This window comes from Helianthus annuus, chromosome 1 (genome assembly GCF_002127325.2).
Source record: "Helianthus annuus cultivar XRQ/B chromosome 1, HanXRQr2.0-SUNRISE, whole genome shotgun sequence".
In the NCBI taxonomy this organism is placed as follows: domain Eukaryota; kingdom Viridiplantae; phylum Streptophyta; class Magnoliopsida; order Asterales; family Asteraceae; genus Helianthus; species Helianthus annuus.
In genome coordinates, this window is record NC_035433.2 from 11,850,040 (window position 1) to 11,869,540 (window position 19,501).

A 19,501-nucleotide genomic window follows, 5' to 3' on the forward strand; every position below is an offset into this window, starting at 1 on the left:
AGACTGGAGAAACTCAAGAACTGAAGAAGTCACATTCATGGTATTGCCGACGCACTCAAGACATGACATCCTCCTGGGAAGAGAATCCCAAGGAGATTTCAGTATGATCTGCTCTGCACCACATTCCGATGTTGGATTCCCCACCGAAAGAGGCATTGCGCTGATATATGCCAGTAAGGAAGCTTTAGCAACAGACGAAATCAGACCAGCCAAAGCAAGCAAGCCAGCACCGCGCATAGAGGCAGAAAAATGGGTATTGAACAGCGCATACCCAGAACAAACGGTCACTCTGGGGCCCGCCATGTCCGACTTGACGCGCGCGGCGCTCAAGAAATTACTGCACGAAAACATGGACGTGTTCGCCTGGACACCGGCTGTTATGGTTGGTGTTCCACGGCACATAGCAGAACACCGTCTAAACGTCTCAGAAGACGCAAAGCCAGTGGTGCACGCCAAACGCCACCTAGGCGACATCAAACACGATGCCATGAAGGAACAAGTGCTAGAGTTGCTAAACGCAGGAATCATCAGAGAAGTCAGGTACCAAACATGGGTAGCAAGCCCAGTAATGGTAAAGAAACCAAATGGCAGCTGGAGAATGTGTGTCGACTATAAGGATCTGAACAAGGCATGTCCCCGTGACTGCTACGCTTTACCAGACATAGACGAGAAAATCGATTCTTTGGCAACATTCCGGTGGAAATGTTTTCTGGATTGCTACAAGGGGTACCATCAAGTTCAAATGGCCGTCCAAGACGAAGATAAAACTGCATTTCGCACACCAACAGGGTTGTATTGCTACACCAAGATGCCGTTCGGCTTAAAAAATGCAGGCGCAACATACCAAAGGCTGATGAACGAAACATTCAGTGACGCCATCGGTAAGTACATAGAAGTGTACATGGATGATCTGGTAATCATGAGCAAGGAGGAGAGCGCGATGCTGGCAAATATCCAGAAGACATTCAACACGTTACGCAGCGTAAGTATCAAGCTGAACCCAGCAAAGTGCTCATTTGGAATGGAAGAAGGGAAGTTCTTGGGCTTCATAGTCACAAAAGATGGTTTCAAGGTAAATCCAGAAAAGGTCCAAGCCATAGAAAGGATGCCTTCACCAGCAAACATCAAGGACATGCAGAAACTAGCAAGACGATTAGCAGCACTCAATCGTTTTCTAGCCAACCACGCTGCAAAATCCTTCCCATTCATCAAAACCTTGCGCAACTGCATGAAGAAAAGCCAGTTCCAGTGGACTCCGGAAGCAGAAAGTGCGTTCCGCGAAATGAAAGATTGCCTCATAAAACTGCCAACATTAACCGCACCAAACAAAGGAGAACCTTTGGTACTTTACCTGTCAGCTTCCGACAAGGCAGTCGGGGCCGTACTACTCGTCGATCGTCAAGGTGTTCAAACACCAGTGTACTATGTGTCGCGAACCTTGACCGATCCAGAGACCCGGTATGCAATCATGGAGAAGCTAGTTCTTGCACTGATCCACGCTTCAAGACGCCTGCGCAGGTATTTTGCCAACCACGTTATCCACGTGCTAACAAACTACAACATTGGCAACATCCTTGCAAGGCCAGAAGTATCAGGAAGGCTGGCTAAATGGGCAATAGAGCTGGGGGCCATAATGTGGTTTTCCGACCACGGCCATCGATCAAAGGCCAGGTCTTAGCAGATTTTATGACGGAAGTCCCAGATGACAAAGACAGAGAATGTAAGGCGATGGAGAAAGCCGAGAGAAAGCAAACAGAAGAGCCATGGCTGTTGTACACAGATGGTGCATCTAACGAAGATGGAGCAGGCGCGGGGCTAAGGCTAGTGAGCCCAGACAAACACGAGTTCACATACGCCATACGCCTGGACTTCAAGAGCACAAACAACGAAGCCGAGTACGAAGCTTTCCTGGCTGGCCTACGATTGGCGACCAAAATGGGGGTCCGACACATCGAAGCGCATGTGGACTCCATGTTAGTAGCAGGCCAAATCAACGGCCAATATGAAGCCAAGGGCGATATAATGGCATTCTATCTCAACCAAGCGAAAACATTGCTACAAACCTTCTATTCTTACAAGGTGCACCACATAAATCGAAGCGAAAACAAGCCGGCCGATGCTTTAAGCAAGCTGGCATCAACAAGTTTCCAGCACCAAGCAAAAGATGTGCGCATAGAGGTTTTGAGCAATCCATCCGTTCCACTGAGAGAAGTAAGCGTCATCCAGACGGGAACAACGTCCTGGATGACGCCGATAATCATGTACTTGCAGTCAGGGATACTCCCAGAAAACAAAGCCGAGGCATGAAAGATCCAATACAAATCAGAACACTATCAAATGGCAGATGGGATACTGTACCGAAAATCGTATCTTGGCCCACTGCTACGATGTGTTGACGTCGACGACGCGAACTATCTGATCCGAGAAGTGAATGAAGGAATTTGTGGTATCCATGCCGGGCCTCGAATGGTAGTGGCAAAAGTGATGAATGCCGGATACTACTGGCCCGGGATGCATCTCGATACTGTGAAAGAATTGAGAAAGTGCAGTGGCTGTCAGAGGCACACGCCAAAGACCATGCGCCCCAAGAATGAACTAGTGCCCGTAACAACCGCATGGCCTTTTCAACAATGGGGCATAGACATGGTAGGCCTTTTCCCAGAAGCTCCAGGGGCAGTCAAGTTCATAATAGTCGCGGTTGATTACTTCACCAAGTGGGTAGAAGCAAAGGCACTCGCGTCAACCACATCGGCAGTCGTCAAACGATTCATATGGGAACAAATCATATGCCGGTTCGGCTTACCCCTCAGAATCATCACCGACAACGGAACAAACTTTGCAGCAGATGATCTCGAACGATGGTTCAAAGAATTGAACATCGAACACACTTTCTCTTCGGTTGCGCATCCGCAAGGGAATGGTCAAGTCGAGGCAGTCAACAAAAGCATTGTCGATGGCATAAAGGCAAGGCTCGGTGAAAAACGACGAGGATGGGTCGACGAACTACCCAGCATACTATGGGCCCATAGAACAATGCCAAAAACAAGCAATGGCGAAACGCCTTTCAGCTTGGTCTATGGGTCTGAAGCAGTGATCCCAGCAGAAATCGGGCTACCATCTCCGAGAATGCTCTCCATGAACCTAATCAACAACGACAAAGAAAGGAGGATCGACCTGGACCTCCTAGAAGAACGGAGGGAGATGGCAGCAATCAACGAAGCCAAGTACAAGTCAAAGCTGGAAAAGTATTACAACTCCAGAGTCCGAATCTGCACCTTCAATCCGGGAGATTATGTCCTTAGAGACAATGAAGCGTCCAACGCAGAAAAGCCCGGAAAACTGGCTCCCAAATGGGAAGGCCCATACATAGTCGATGCAGTACTCGGCAAAGGAGCCTACAAACTACGCACCATCAACGACAAAGAGGTTCCACGAACCTGGAATGCCCAGCAACTCCGAAAGTGCTACATGTAACACAACCATGTAATCGTAAAGGGCGTACAACCAACACATTTACTCTAATACAAGAAGTGTTTGGCTACTTTTATTTCATGCAAATTTCTTGTCACAACTGCATTTATTACTTTGGGCGTACACGAAAACATCAATGGCTCGACCATAGGAAACATTGTAGACCTCCAAGGCTCGTCACAACCAAGTGAACAGCCGGGTCCGAAACACAACCAAAGCCTACAAAACGCCAAAACATAACTTCGTGCCCACATAAACACGAAAATATCGATAGCAAGGTAACTAAACATTGTAATGCTCCCAAGGCTGATTACAGCTGAGCTCACACAATAACCTGCAACTCGATCACTTCGTATGTCACATACAAGCGCACATACTTAAACGACAGAATAAAAATGTTGTAGTAACACAACATCACCTGTCAGCGCCATCATTCATTCGTGACACCTGATCAAAGTAATTAAACATGCACATATTATGACGATAACAAAATTCGCATAACCATAGAAAAAAGCGATAAAATATTCACAGGAATCCCAGGCACATACGCCCACAGGTAAACAAAATTTAAATTGTTTTAAACAACCGACATTACAGGCCCATTCATGGCCATACACGGCACACAGGCCGGAGTCCACCTTTCAAGTCTGGCTGGGGCCAGCACCCCCTGCCGCATCACTATCTTCTCCCAAAGCTTTCTTCAACAAAGCGACTCCATCTGGTTTCCGGGACAACTTCTGCGCTGCCCCGACGACGGCAAACTCAAGGGTTGAAAACTCCTTGCGCTTAGCAGCATAAGCACCGTCACAATCCTCTTTATACAATTCGAAGTGGTAGTCTTTCTCTTTGTTAATCACCACAGACTTGCCTTCAGCAAAACCAAACTTACGACCGCTATTATACCCCACTCGACCCAACTCAAGCATGTACGTGGCAAGCTCAGTCGAGTTCAGAATACGGTCAGCAAGCTGCATAAAATAGAGCAATCAGATAAATCCGCAAAAAACAAAAGAATAAGAAAAAAGCAAAAGGAAATTACCAAGGGCACTCCACGGGAAAGCAACCATCTGGTGTCAGGAGACGTTTCCTCCGCAAGGAGTTCTGCTGCCTGAACTTCAGCAGCCTTTTCAGCAAGAAGGCGCTGTGCATCCTCACACTCAGTTGCCTTTTGCTGAGCAAGAACCTCTAACTTATCAATCCGAGCGACATACTCCTTCTCCTTCTCTTCGGATGCAATACGCGCCTGCTGCGCTTCTTCAGCAAGTGTTGTTTTTTCACCAGACAACCGCACGATAGCATCACGCTGCGACTGCATTTCAACGTTCGTGCGCACACGCGGTTTCCCAATCCTTCTGCCTCTGATCATCCAGCTGTTTTTGCTCCTCAAGCTTCCGTTCAGCTTCAGCAACCCTCCACTGCAAACCTTTCTTCTCAGCATTAAATTTTTCCCTTTCTTCAGCAAGCGACTTCTTCGACGCCTCAAACTCAAGGGTCTCTTCTCCCATCGATCGCCACTCGCGAAGAATTTCCTGTGATGTGGCAAAGAAATTAACCCCAGCACGAACATGATCGTCCAAAAGGGAAAAGCGATTGCGATTCTTCTGAAACATCCTCTCAGCAGGAGGAAGGGACATAGCAAAGAACTCATGGCAATTGTTAACGTCATTCATCCGAGAACCCTGAGTAAGGTTCCAGCGCGGGGCGTGTGGCAAATCGTCACAAGCCGGGTAACCTCAAGAATCAGCAGGGCAACGCTCAATGTGCGGGCTGCGCACAACGCCGGAAGTAGCCCCACCTCCACCGGGAGGACGCTTGGTATAAATAGTTTGTTGCGGCGTAGTCTCGCTAGACTCCCCCTCCACTTCAATACCCTTGCCCCTATCAGCTCCACCATCAGCTCCACCATCACCTCCAGGAGCAAAACCTCCTTCAGCCACACCTTCAATAAACCCCTCACCACCCCTCGTGTCCGCATCAACATCATCACGAGGAGGGGTCAAACCAACTGTCCTCGACGGAGGAGAAGTAGGTGGAGTAATCTGAGAAATATCTACCGCACGAGGCTTCTTACCAATCTTGACTGCAGTCATGGAACATGAATCAAGAACAACTCCGAGAAAACAACAGAAAAAACCAGGAAGGAAAAACATCAATGTAGAAATAGAAGCTACTTACCAGTAGGAGGGGCAGATGCAGCATAAAGCTCCTCCAACAAATTCCCACGACCCCCACTAAAAACACCAAGGTCAATCTCAGACTCAGAAGGTGTGGGGGGAGCTTCCTTGTGAAGTTTGGCCTTTTTAGCAGCAAGAAGAGCAGCGGACTGCTCATCAAGCTTGCGCTTGTGATCCTCAAGGGCTTTTTTCTTCATGTGCTCAGTCAAAGTAGCACTGTCATCAGGATCCGACTGTTGACTCTTTTCACCAACCCCTAAGCCAGACAACGTATCATAAACCACCACATAACCTAGACAAGGATGAGTAGAGGATCGCTTACGAGAAGAACCAGCAGCTTTACTCTCGGGCTTTCCCTCTCTCCTCCCAGACCTATCAGTTCTCGCCATTTTCCTTGACTCCAACTGAGTAGAGGGATCAACAGGCACCTCTACATCATCGTCGTCACCAACAACCTCGTGCACAGGTTCAGCAACATCACCCTGCGCGGTACCTGCACGCGTGCAATGAGAGGTTAGATCTTCAAAGTTTTGATCAGAACTTTCACTTGAAAGAACAATGACTTCTTCGTGACCCGGCTCGACAGGGTCATTCAAAACATCTTCACCTAGAACTTCGGCGACATATCTATTCAAGCTCTCATCTGAGGGATGTACAAAACGACCCCGGATCTGGTCTAACCACGTCGGGTTCCCATCCGCTTGAATAGCCTCAACCATGGTACCCGCTGTCTTCGGATCCAAGACGTTTATCAAGCTGTAACCAACTGCAAAGGAGCAACAAGATAAGGGAACACATCAAAATATACTAAACCTAAAGGAAAACAAATCAAAAATAAACTCAACGAAGAAACATACATTTACCCTGATGGCTGTACACAGGTTGACCCAGGGGATGTTTGGGCACCCACAACAAACTCATCCCAGCCCCAACTAAAGCCATCTCATCCAGCTGAGAAATGGCAGTTGCCTTAGAAGTTATCTTCTTATACCAGTCCTGAGCAGCATAGTCTTGCATAACATCCACCTTCGGAATCCCTTGACTCACATGCCTGTACGGCATCTCTATTGGAATTACACCACGACGGATGTAAAAGAACTTCTGTTTCCAATCATGAAGGCTCTTTAACGGCACAGAGCACACCGGAGCAACACCTGTCCTCGCTTGAAAAGAATAAAAACCACTGGTGTATGTAACGCTGTAAAAAACGTTAAACATTTCGAAAGTAAGCTCAATACGATAAGCCCTACAAACATATTCAAAATGGGTAATGCGTGGAAGCCCAATCGCATTTATCTGAGAGATATGAAGTCCATAACCCCTTAGCACAGCAACAGTAAACTTCGTTATCGGTAACCGGAAACTACCCTCCCGGAAAAACGCTACATATAAGGTGATATAGCCTGGAGGAGCATCCAAAGCAGTAGATCCGGGAGGAGGGTACTGAGCCCCCCACTCAGGACGGAAGTTCATCCCCCTCACCAGATTCTGAAACTCCTCCTCCTTCCAACCAATAACAGCCTGGTCCGGACCAGGAGGGGCTTTACCTCTGTGTTTTCTTTTCTTTTGGGTGGGATTCTTCTCAGACATGGTAAGTATAAAGAAGTAGAAGATCCGAACTCAAGAAAATAGAGAGAAACGGAGAACGAGAGGAGAAGATAGGAAGAAAATCAGACTTGAGATTTGAAAATGTAAAGGAGAAGGGTTAACCGCCTCCTATTTATATCCATCGCATTTAATGCGATGGGTAGTGGAACGGCAGGGCACAGAAAAAGCACCCAATAGATGATTGCCACGTCAGAAGAGAGAGAAGACGTCGCCTCTTTTTTCGGGAAGCATGGGCGACAAGGTCGGCTGACGTGACAGAAAGTCACTGGAAAAGCAACTGTTCACCTCCGATAAGACAGGGATGTCAGACGGTCACACCAAACACTTCCCCATAACCACCAAACTTCCACCAGAAGGAAACATCAAAGGGCCAAAACCCATGCGCCATGCGTCCATTTGGCTCAGTTTTTTCAAAGGGCCAAAACTCATGCGCCATACGTTCATTTGGCTCACTTTTTTCAAAGGGCCAAAACTCATGCGACATGCGTCCATTTGGCTCACTTTTTTCAAAGGGCCAAAACCCATGCGCCATGCGTCCATTTGGCTCACTTTTTTTTCAAAGGGCCAAAACCCATGCGCCATGCGTCCATTTGGCTAACCTTTTTCAAAAGGCCAAAACCCATGCGCCATGCGTCCATTTGGCTCACTTTTTTCAAAGGGCCAAAACCCATGCGCCATGCGTCCATTTGGCTCACTTTTTTCAAAGGGCCAAAACCCATGCGCCATGCGTCCATTTGGCTCACTTTTTTTCAAAGGGCCAAAACCCATGCGCCATGCGTCCATTTGGCTCACCTCTTTCAAAAGGCCAAAACCCACGCGCGATGCGTCCATTTGGCCCACCAGAGACAAAAGACAAAATACACATGCAACGCGCCCATTTCGGTTCATTTTACATGTACCAAACCCTACGCGATGCACAGAAACCACAACTCTCATAAGTCCAGAATCCCTCCTAGACGATCAACTCAACTAGAAGGCACACTGGACTGGGGGGACTTGAAGAGGTATGGTCCCAATCCCTTGCCTACATGGCAGGGACCACACCACTTTTGTACACACAAGGCATCCACGTCAACGAAACACTCCAGAAGCTTCTAGAAACTTCTGGATGATTCACAGTTGGCACCAAAGATGCTCTATCCGACATAAAGGACAACACGTGTCACCACTAGCAGAATGCCACATAGGCCTGCGACAATTCAGGGAGCAGCACCGACAATACCGGTACGAGGTATCCAGCGCAGGCGAATGCAAGGACGCCACGTGTACCACTACACCTGCCATAACAGAGCAGACAAAGAGGATATTCCCCTTGGTCGGACAGCTGGCACGCGCTCACAGCTGGCACAGCTGCTCCTTCCTTCTTCACCCTCCGGCTATAAATAGGACCCTTCATCATTCAGGTTCAGGATCTTTACTCTCCTTACTCACTCTATATACACGCTGTTTATTTCCTCTCAGAACAGTACTTATTCTCACGCTGGAGCCTGGTTAAGAGGGAAAACCCCCCTTCCCCCATCTTAACGAGACTAACGGCGTTTACTGTTTTGCAGATCTCGAGCCATCAATACGAGTAGAAGAAGAGGTTGAACCCATTAGACGAAATAACCCCACTGATTGCCCTTGTGTCAACCAGTGTTTCAACAGTGACTTAAAAGACAGTTATTATGTTGTTTTAGTTTGAACTTCAAGACAATGTAAACTTTAATCTTAATAATACATAACTTTAATTACCATGGTTGTTGAAACAATAATTCTGTCGCATCACTCCCCGACGTTTCCGCCGCGGTTTGTTGTTTTACGCGGTGGGCTGTGACATGTTGGCCCATTAAACTGAAACAAGCTACATAAAAATATGACGTATTCCACGAAACCAGGATATTCGAACCAAGAATTAAAGAATCTAAATGGAATATGACCGAAATTCGCAGGGATAGCGTTGAGTAGGTGCTGTCGATGATCAGTAATATATCTTTCTAGGCCAGTAAGGGCCGAATTCGGCCACTTCTCGAGGAACCCGAGGCAAACTAAGACCCTATCGAGTCGGCTCAGTTTGTCCCCTTTATCCGACATATATGTAAACTGTGCCCCCTAATGACAAATCATGCAAAGCCCCAGATAAAATGAAATCATTGAAAGCTCCAGCATTTGATGCGATAAATTCTGAATTCACCCTTTCACTAGGGTCCCGAACTTCATTGAAATCGCCCATAAAAATCCAAAGCCCTTGTCTTGAGTTCTTTAAATGTACAAGATCCAACCATAATAGCTTTCTGGTTGCCGGATCATTGGATGCGTAAACATTCACCACATTCAAACGTACCCCAGTTTAGACAATTTCAACACAAACACACAAAAAATTCGGGATTGGATTACTTCAACACAGGAGAAAATCGAAGGGTCCCATATAGTTTTGTTATCCACGTTACCTACATTAAATCATTATATAATCGTCATTAGAACATATTTTATTGAGTTTGCGGGTTAAAAAAAATAAGTGATAAAAAGATAAAAAATTATTATAAATACTTTGAAATGATGAACTTCTTGGATAATGTCAAATTCTTTGAATTGATGAACTTCTTGGACCGATGATATGAAATTTAGTGCTTATATAGTACCTTATGTGTCGATTTCGGACAATTCCTACATTTAAAATAACGGGAAGAATAGTGTTATTACTATGATTGTTATTAAAAGGCCCAAACTATCTACACACTTGGTGTGTAGATAGTCACCCCAAAAAGGTGGTTTTTGTCCTTATATGCACATCCTGTAGTGTCGAACTATGGCCAAAACGTGGCGTTTTGGTCTGGTTAACCAGATAAAGACTGACAGGTCTGTTGACCGGACCAAAACGCCGAGCTTTGGCCGCATTTTGGTCCTGCAACCAGACCGGGTGTCAGTCTTTTGTCTGGTTGACAGGACCAAAACGCGGCCAAAGCTCGACGTTTTGGTCCGGTCAACAGACCCGTCAGAAACCCATCAGTCTTTTTCTGGTTAACCGGACCAAAACGCCACGTTTTGGCCACAGTTCGACACTGCAGGGTGTGCATATAAGGACAAAAAACACCTTTTAAGGTGTGTAGATAGGCAAATGGGTGTGCCAATAGGTACACCCTATTAAAATTAAACACAATCACCAAACAATCTAGTCCCATCATCGTACACAACCACCTTCCACCATCTTAGCAACTCTCAACACGACAACACCTTGTTAGCGCAACATTGCTCATAACCATAACCTATTTTCCATAACAATCATGATTCGGCATTATTTGTTCGTCGTAAGGGTGTAGGACCCATTCTTTGTCTTTATGGGGACGATATGATTATTACAGACGATAATTATGATGGTATTGAGTCCTTGAAATATTTGAAAATGAGCCAACAAAAACGGTTAGTGCAATATGGTCATTTACTTATCAATTCTTTGAAATAGGTATTTCTATTTGGCTTTGGTTGGGTTGATCTAAAACTTATAAATATGCATTCTACCATGTCAATTGACATACATCGATCTCTAAAGAAAATACAAATATAAGTACTTAAGAGATTTTTTTTTTTTTTTTTTTTTGATTTTACACATGAATAACACGTGTAGCACTATGTAACATTATAAAATATTTCCGTTTATCATTAAGAATTCAGCTACTCTGGTAGAGGGGAGAAAAAAACATACCATATGGAAAAAAAAAAAAAAAGAGTAAACTGCCATTTTGGTCCCTGTGGTTTGGGCACTTTTGCCATTTTAGTCCAAATCTCAAACTTTTTAAATCTGGGTCCCTATGGTTTTACTTTTGTTGCCATTTTAGTCCAAAATTCAAAAACCCCTATTTTCACTGGATGTTTTGTCTTTTAGTTCAGGGGCAGTTTAGTCCATCTAATTTTAATATAGTATATTAATAATTAATAAACTAAATTAACATTAACATATAAATAAGATGATAACATCATCTTCCCCAAATGCAGATGCTGATTAAAAACCCTTAACCCAAACCCCACCCACAGCCACCTTCAACTCCACCACATCCTATATCTCTCTCTAAAAACCACCCACTGCTACCATACACCATTTCCTCGTGTCCACCACAACCACATCACCTACAACCATAAACCACCATTGACCACCACCACTATAATACACCGCCGCTGCCACCTCCATAAGCCACAACTCCGGCCGTTAAGATCATCACCATCTCCGATCGTCAACTGAACACCACAATAAACCACCACCACTAATACCTCCTCCTTTCCACCCTCAACTCCGATCTCCTCTTGCTATCTCCACTTTGAAACCCCAATGCCGCCACCATTCAGGTCCATAAACCTAACTGCTTCTGCAACTCTAAATCGGTGAACAAAATCATTCAGTTCTCTCATAATGCTGGTTTGATGTTGTTTATTGATTTGTGTTTGATGTTGTTGATTGAGTTGTTTTTGGTTTGATTTTGACTTAGATGTGTGTGATCTGTTGTGACTTTGTGTTACTTTGGTTTGATTTGTTTAGAGATTACTTCAGGTGGGTTGATTTGTTTATGAATTTGTGTTACTTTGATTGAATTCCTAATAATTCTGTATTGTCTTCTAATCAATTTTATGTTACTTATTCTAGTTGCAGATACATATGAATTCCTAATAATTCTAGAGTTGTAAGTCCTATATTGTTTGTTTGCAAATTCATTATTCTTGAATACATTGTTTCGTAATTTTGTAATTTTTGTTGCTAATTTATTTGCAGATTAATAGGGATAATTTGAATGAATCTGTTCTGCATCATGATGGGGAAGGAGAGAGGAGAGAGGAGAGAGGGGTGGGGGTGGGGGAGGGCAGGTGGGCAAAATGACCAAAATGCCCTTCACTAAATTGAGGAAAAGGACAAAAAACTAGGTTTTTTTATTAGAAATCTGAGTTGACTTTGCTTTTGGACTAAAATGGCAATAAAACTGAAACCACAGGGACCCAGATGTAAAAAGTTTGAGTTTTGGACTAAAATGGCAAAAGTGCTCAAACCACAGGGACCAAAATGGCAGTTTACTCAAAAAAAAAAAGTAAAGAAACACTCATAAAACTAAACAAATAACCAGATTTTTAAAAAGCCATAAACATCATTAATCTACAATTCCAACCAAATATTATACCATTATTGCTATTTTGTAGACAAATGTAACTAATATATCGGCTTAGTGTTAGGTTTTATGTTTAAGACACATTTTACCATGTAAGATTTGAATTTTTCAAGATTTGGATGATTAGTCACCAACTTTCTTTTTGAACGGCTATTAGTCACCAACTACATAATTAATTTATAATTTCAAATTAGCAATTGATGATTTTTTTTTTCTTTAAACACAGCATTATATATATGTAACTTTACACTCTCAACATGAAGTTAAAGCATGTTTTTTGTTATATCTGGTTTATTTATTATTTTTAGATAGAATTAAATGAGAATTTATAACAAGGTCTAGAAAAAAGCCTGTGTGATGTTGTGTCTTTTGTTTGAACTAAAATCAATTTATTGAATTGTCACTCTCACTTGGTTAAATGCTTCTCACACCTTTTCCAGTTTCTCCACCCTATGACAGTTTTAACTTTAAATTAAATAATAATTATGAACTATTTTATTTATTTAGGTACATACTATCTTTTTTGCTTTTCAAATCAATATCAGAGTAATTAAATGTGGTATACTAAAATGGTTCGTTAGACTAATGAGGTCATCAATGGTCCCTCGTACCTTTGGAGTAGAGAAAGATGAAACTTATGTGTTGATTTGAAGAAACAATGAGAAAACATTAATGTTAACGTCAATGTTTTAAGGTATAAAGGAAAAGGAAAATAGACAAAAATATATCTATTTTTATTATATTTTACATTAGTGTTTATGTTTATAGCTGTAATTCACAAAAAGCCGAGTATACACTTTACTCTTTTATATTTACTTTTTTATATTTATACGTGACTATTTTTCGAGGTAAGATTTTTACTAGAGTATTGAAAATTTAGTTAAGATGGATAGGATATGATACGTTAGCTCTATAAAATTCGGTTAACCAAATAGGTTATGTAAAAATATTAACCAAATAAGTCTTGACCTCTTGTAGAAACAACTACCATTCATAAGAGGATCGTGTTAATCAAATTTTATAACTATCACTAAAAACCGATGAAGTTATATTTTACACGTTTGATGTAGTTAATGACAAATCAAATGTTTATAGAGTTAATGGTGTTGGAAAGTTTCCCGGCCATGTTGAGTTTTACGTATGTAGAGATACAAATTTCTAGAAACAAAAAACAAAGTGACTCGTAATGGATTACCTGTATCATGTGATGCAAAAATCGACGTTGTTACTGCAATGAATTATCTGAAAAACCAAAGGTCAAACCATTTTGACAATTTGGTATAAACCGGCTCGTAATTTTCCATTTAAATAACATACGATGTTTGTGTATATATGTATAGGATTCGATTCAATTAAGAACCACCACAAGTTGTGAGAACCGTGAGAATTATTTCTCGCGCGAGTTGGGCCACCATTTTTTGCACAAACGTAGATGAAAATGTTATAAACATATCTGTAAAAACAGACAAACAATTTGTCGAGTCGGTAGTTACACCTTGATGTAAAATTTGTTTACGAGGGATGTATATTTTTTTACTTCACCAATAAATATTTTTACACCCGATGTAAATTTGAGAAGTTTTTTTTTTGTTTTTTTTGAAAAAACCAATTGAAGATCTAGTCCTTATGATTCTTACAACTTAAGTTAATTCTTATTTTACTCTTTCCCTATATGTGTGTATATTAGTGTATCGTATATGAATACCATACTCCTATTCATGAAAGAAAAAAAAAAAAAAAAAAACTTATTATTTCCATTTTCCATTTCATTTTTACATGCATAATTCAATTCAATTTATTATTAGCAAGAACCACAATTTTCTTTCCTGAACAGTGTGTTTGACCTTTGGATTCTTACACCATAAGCCTACTTTACACATTCCCTGGATACCCCCCATTCCCTATCACCATACCTTAGCTTCTATGTTCAATGTCCATTTACCTTTTTACCCTTTACCACCCTACCCCACCCCACGCCACGCCACATGTACAACTCCCAATGCACAATGTACAAACCACCCTTGACTTTTACCACTTTCATCTCCACAACCACATTCCACCTTTGCCTATATAAACAAATGTCCACACCACACTCTCACTCTCACTCTCACTCTCACTCTCATTCTCATTCTCATTCTATCACCACAACTAGAAACAAAACAAATCAACAATCAACAATGGATGTAAGTTTCACTTTACCCCCTTCAACTTTCCATTTTTGTCAAAACCACACCCTAACATGTTTCAAACTTTTTACAGGAATTCAGAGGTAATCATATACCACCATTTGGCAGCTGGGATTGCAACAATCATCTTCCATTCACTGAATGCTTCGAGTCGGCTAGACAACCCGGCTTCATCGGCTACGGGTACGGCTACGTCGCCGGAGATCTCTACAACAACAATGTTGTAACTCCGGCGATGATCGTGGTTCCTCGCCGGAGAGTTGACCGGAGAAAAGGCCCGGTGAGGGGGTCCAAGAAAGTGGTTTGTGAATATGATTATGAGTTTATGTATGGTGGGAATGAAGATCCGGTGCCGGAAGTTGTTAAAAAGAAGAAAGCGGTTGATGAAGATTTGTATAAGATCTCGCCGGAGCTCCTCCGTGCACCGCCGACAAGGGTATGTTTTTTCTTTTTTTTGATAATTTTTAATTTTTTTTTGTTTGTTCACGGTTTGAGGTTTTTCTGACACGTGAATCTCCGTAATTCACGTAATCTAGTTTTTGTCGACTTTTTTTAACATGTGTTTGTGGACCCTACAGTCAAAGCGTTTTTTAAGTCAACACGGTTCACAAAGTCAAATCTCATAAATTTTTAATTTTTTTTAATGAAAGGCGTCAAATCTCATAATTATTAATTAGTTTCTTTAATAAATATTAATTTGCTTCATTAAAAAAAAACTTTATAGAAGAAAATATTAATTTATTTCATAATTATTAACTAATTTCTTTAATAAAGATTAATTTATTTCATAGAAGAAAACATCAATTTATTTCATAGAATAAAAAGATTCTAGCTTATTATTAATAGTTTAATGCAACTTTTATGCTCTAGTTTAGTTTCTTGCTAGTAGTGTTGTTTTTTTAATATGATTTGTTAATAGTGTTGTTTTATTTAATATGGTTTGTTGTTTTATTTGATATAAGAAAACAAGATTCTTTAGGGATTAAAATTCAAAAGTTGAAATTGTCTTTTTATGCAGAAGAGCAAAAGGTGGGGGTTGTTTTCAATGTGCATGCAACCAGGGTGTGTTATGTGAGTGAGGTCTTTGAAGAACTAAGGTTACATAAAGAGTAGGGTTTATGGTTATATATACACCAGTATATGTAAAAATTGGTGAAATGGCCCATAAAGATGAAGTTGCAAATGAGGAAGATGTATGAAGTGAAGATTAGGACTCTTTTATGGTTTGTTGTATTTGGTGTAATCCACTTTTGTATTTCACTTGATATGATTTCAAGAATTGAGTGTTGGGCCATTTTTATCTTTTAACTATTTTGAATGATTGAATGTGACTTGAATAGTTGAATGAATGGTGTATGATTAAATATAAAGATTTTGATTTTATTTTATATTTTTTGAAAAATATTAAGGAATGGGAAAAAGGGTAAAAAAAAGTGGAATTTTGATAGAGAGTGATGGTTTGTTGCTATAATTATGAAAGTTTCTGATGCATGCCCTAAACACCAACCAAAAAAGAAAGCCTTTGCTCTGCAGGCTCTGTTAATACCACTAGTCACCCTTTATTTGAAAGTGACTTGGGTATGACCTACTTGTTAATTTATGTTGACTTGTAGTACCAATTATTTAAAATTATATGTATTTTTTTAACGGCCAAACTTTCTATATATTAATATAGAAATCTGGTTAGCAAGTAACTGGAACTCGAAAGATTACAACAAAATGTCACGGATATTAAATTCTGACCATTTCGACCATACAATATTACAATACCTTGATGTATGTTTGCCAAAATATACCCACGTATATTAAAGGTTATGAAACACTTCTTACAATATCAATTTTTGGTTTGTCCAGAGTCGATATGGACAACGACTTGGGTGGGAGACATGATGACTTTGACGATAAGTCGATAACTCTGAGTGAAGCAATAAGCCTACGAAGAGGCAGAACAGCTAGTCATGGTGATGAAACACGACTTAGCATGTTTGTTGCGAGTAATAGTGATGAAACATGACTTAGCACATTCATTAATTGTAGATTAAATGTGATCTAAGTAACAATAATTTATTTGTTAATTTACAAATTCTTCGTTTAATATTAAAATAATAAATGTGTTGTATTAAATGAAGAATTTGTAAAATACATTATTGTATCACATCTAATCTACTATTATAATGCATTATTTGATCAATCTTATATTGAAAAATTGTGATTTGAAATATTATAATGCATTAATGGTTGTGATATATACGCGACCATTCTTGAAATAAAATAAGTTTGACAAGTATCACCTTTTTGCTTTCTCACAAGTCACAAGAGTTAAAAAATAAGGCAGATTGCTTACAAGATACAAAAGCTTTGTGTAGGTTATATTATGAGTGAGACAACATGAAAAGGGATATCGGTCTTTATGGAAAAAAACAAAAGAAGGGAAAAGGGGAAAAGAAGATGAAAATGTGGTGGGAGTGTTCCTTTTATTGGTGGTGCACATGTAAAAAAGGAAAGAGGCTTGAATTGAAAGATGTGTGTCCATTCCAAGAAACTTTCTAACATTCTATGAAAATGTAAACATATGATATCTTTCTCTCTTGTTTGAATTTATAACACCTTACTCGTAAATAAGATGATGATACACAACTAAACACTTACAGAAAAGCAAACTAAACTTTCATTGAACTTATAGTGCTATTTACAATATTAAACACAAGTAGGAATTTTTAGGTCTTCAGATTTCCCTGTCTTCTTTATGTTTAATAAGACTGTCTCATTGATTACCTATGACATGTATACTTAAAACGACGTTAACTAGAAGTTGGTGAGCTAATGTTATAAAGTTTACGAAAGACAAATGACATGCATGCAACATGAGTTGTGATATTTTGGGACATGGGAAACACATGTCAACAATGACCTTTTCACAACCACCAATAGTAGGGGGGGGGGGTATCACATAGATATGTAGTGTCGTGATGCATACGAGGAACCTTATCCTCTTTTTGGTAAATTCTGACACATCCTATTAAGCATATAAGGATCAATATACTCTACCAATAAGTACACAATAACAACAGTCTTATATCATTACTAGTTTAGAAAAGAACATACAATCACAATTTTATAAATAAACATTATAACTCACAGGTTTAACAGTTGCTAGCACAATCAAATAATATCTCTGGGTCTTGATACAGTTTATGTAATCCTAAGTTAGGTAATGGTACACCTAACTAGTTATTTTTAGATCAATATTGGTTAATGTTGCCTTGTTTAAGCATGATAATCAGTCCATGCGTAACGAAGGCTAGGCTACCCAATATCCTTTCCTGAGAATAACCCTGATGTTCGATAATAATTAATTAATTAATTAACTACACAAAAACTTAAACGAGAATATACCTGAAAACTACCACGGGAATTTGATATACAGTCAGTTCTACTCGTGCTCCAAATGACTATTAATAACACCCAAAGAGATATTGCGGGTTCAGGATTCTCTTTTTACTAGAGCATTCCCAGTTTTGTACCTTCAAATAAAAACTTATGTCTCCATTTTTTTCTCGTAATTTCTAAAATATAGCATAATAAAATTACGAACAGTAGCGTAGCTTTTAAGGGACCGGGAGCCCCCCCCCCCCCCCGAATGTTTCGGTTAGAAGCAATGTTTTAAAAACCGGTAAATACCGGCCGGTTATACCGGTATTACCGTTTCCAGATGTAAATCCGGTACGAAACACCCCGGTAAATAAGTGAAACGGCATAAGGTTTTTACCGGCGGTAAAATCCGGTATACCGGTTTAAAAGGTAATACCGGTATGGGCCCGGGGTTATTTTAGTTTGGTTCGTTACTTATTTTTATTATATGTGTTACTTATCTAACGTAATTTTTATATATTATAATTATTCGTAACAAAAATTTCTTATTCAATATTGTATGAAACGAAAATAGTTGATGTATTCAAAACTCTAATGGCTTAAATATATTGTACACTTTCATTTAAAAGAGTTTGTTGGAAAATTGAATGATTTTTTATTATCTTTTGAATTATTTTTTATTATAGATTTACTTTTAGATTATCTTTTAATATGTAATCATGCATTTTTTTATTAACATTTGAGTTGATGTTGTAATTTATGAAATTATTGAGGTAGCTAGTCAACTCGGTTGAACCGCTTGGTACAACCCGGTTCAACCGGTTAAACCATTTTTTAGGCTAATCCGGTTTGATTTAAAAACCGGTTTTTAAAACATTGGTTAGAAGTGTAATATTTCCGTTTTCCGTCCGAAAATTTTAAAATTATATAGGTTTGCCTCCGCCAATTATTTGCTAAAATTCCCCTGCCCCTACCAAGTTTATTGTCAAAAATATTTATACATATTTTCGAATTGAGTTAAAAAAATATAAACGGGCTAAACTTTAAGTAAAGTTTGTTACTACTTTATATATAAATTAAACTTGAGAGTTCTTTTTTATCTTAAAGGTCTTATATGTACTTACCATTTATCTTAAATATTTCCATTAAAAATGGAGCATGGTCAAATATCATATATTTTATTATTGTTATTATCAATCGATACCTTATAATACTAAAACCTCATCTAGATATCTCATACTTCAAATAGTCGTTATACTCTTTTGACAATATATGAAATATAAATCATATATTTCTTATGTTTATAATCATTACACTCAAGATTCGGAGTATTAAACGATTGAAAACAATTAATCTATGTAAAGGTATAAAATGAGGAAATCGGGTTGAGTAACGGATAAAAACACGACTAAGATAAACTAGATGACGTTGGTTATGAGAGAGGGTGGAGGTGGTGCCCATGGTGGCAATGGTTGAATCACCGTAGAATTTTTTTAGATTCAGTTTGAATTGTTATATCGTTTTAGCATTTGACTTGTTATATTATTTTAGCGAATTCAAT

General features: G+C 39.9%; 2 protein-coding genes across 2 annotated transcripts; both read left to right on the forward strand.

Moving 5' to 3' along the window:
* Window positions 1–1,686: 1,686 nt before the first annotated feature.
* On the forward strand, window positions 1,687–2,307 carry LOC110884263. The gene has a single exon (XM_022131990.1). The coding sequence runs from the start codon at window positions 1,687–1,689 to the stop codon at window positions 2,305–2,307; it is 621 nt and encodes a 206-aa protein (XP_021987682.1).
* Window positions 2,308–14,491: 12,184 nt separating this feature from the next.
* LOC110865646 lies at window positions 14,492–15,913 on the forward strand. The gene is made up of 3 exons (XM_022114976.2): window positions 14,492–14,565; window positions 14,642–15,004; window positions 15,587–15,913. Exons 1-3 carry the CDS (start codon window positions 14,560–14,562, stop codon window positions 15,641–15,643), a joined length of 426 nt encoding a protein of 141 aa, XP_021970668.1. The 5' UTR covers window positions 14,492–14,559; the 3' UTR covers window positions 15,644–15,913.
* The last annotated feature ends 3,588 nt before the right edge of the window (window positions 15,914–19,501 follow it).

What these genes read in the sequence shown, in the direction of transcription:
- LOC110865646 (XM_022114976.2), top strand. An exon ending in TCCGTGCACCGCCGACAAGG is followed by an intron (nt 15,005 to 15,586) that starts GTATGTTTTTTC and finishes CTTTTTATGCAG; the next exon opens with AAGAGCAAAAGGTGGGGGTT.
- LOC110884263 (XM_022131990.1), top strand. Translation starts at nt 1,687, where the DNA reads ATGACGGAAGTCCCAGATGACAAAGACAGAGAATGTAAGGCGATGGAG.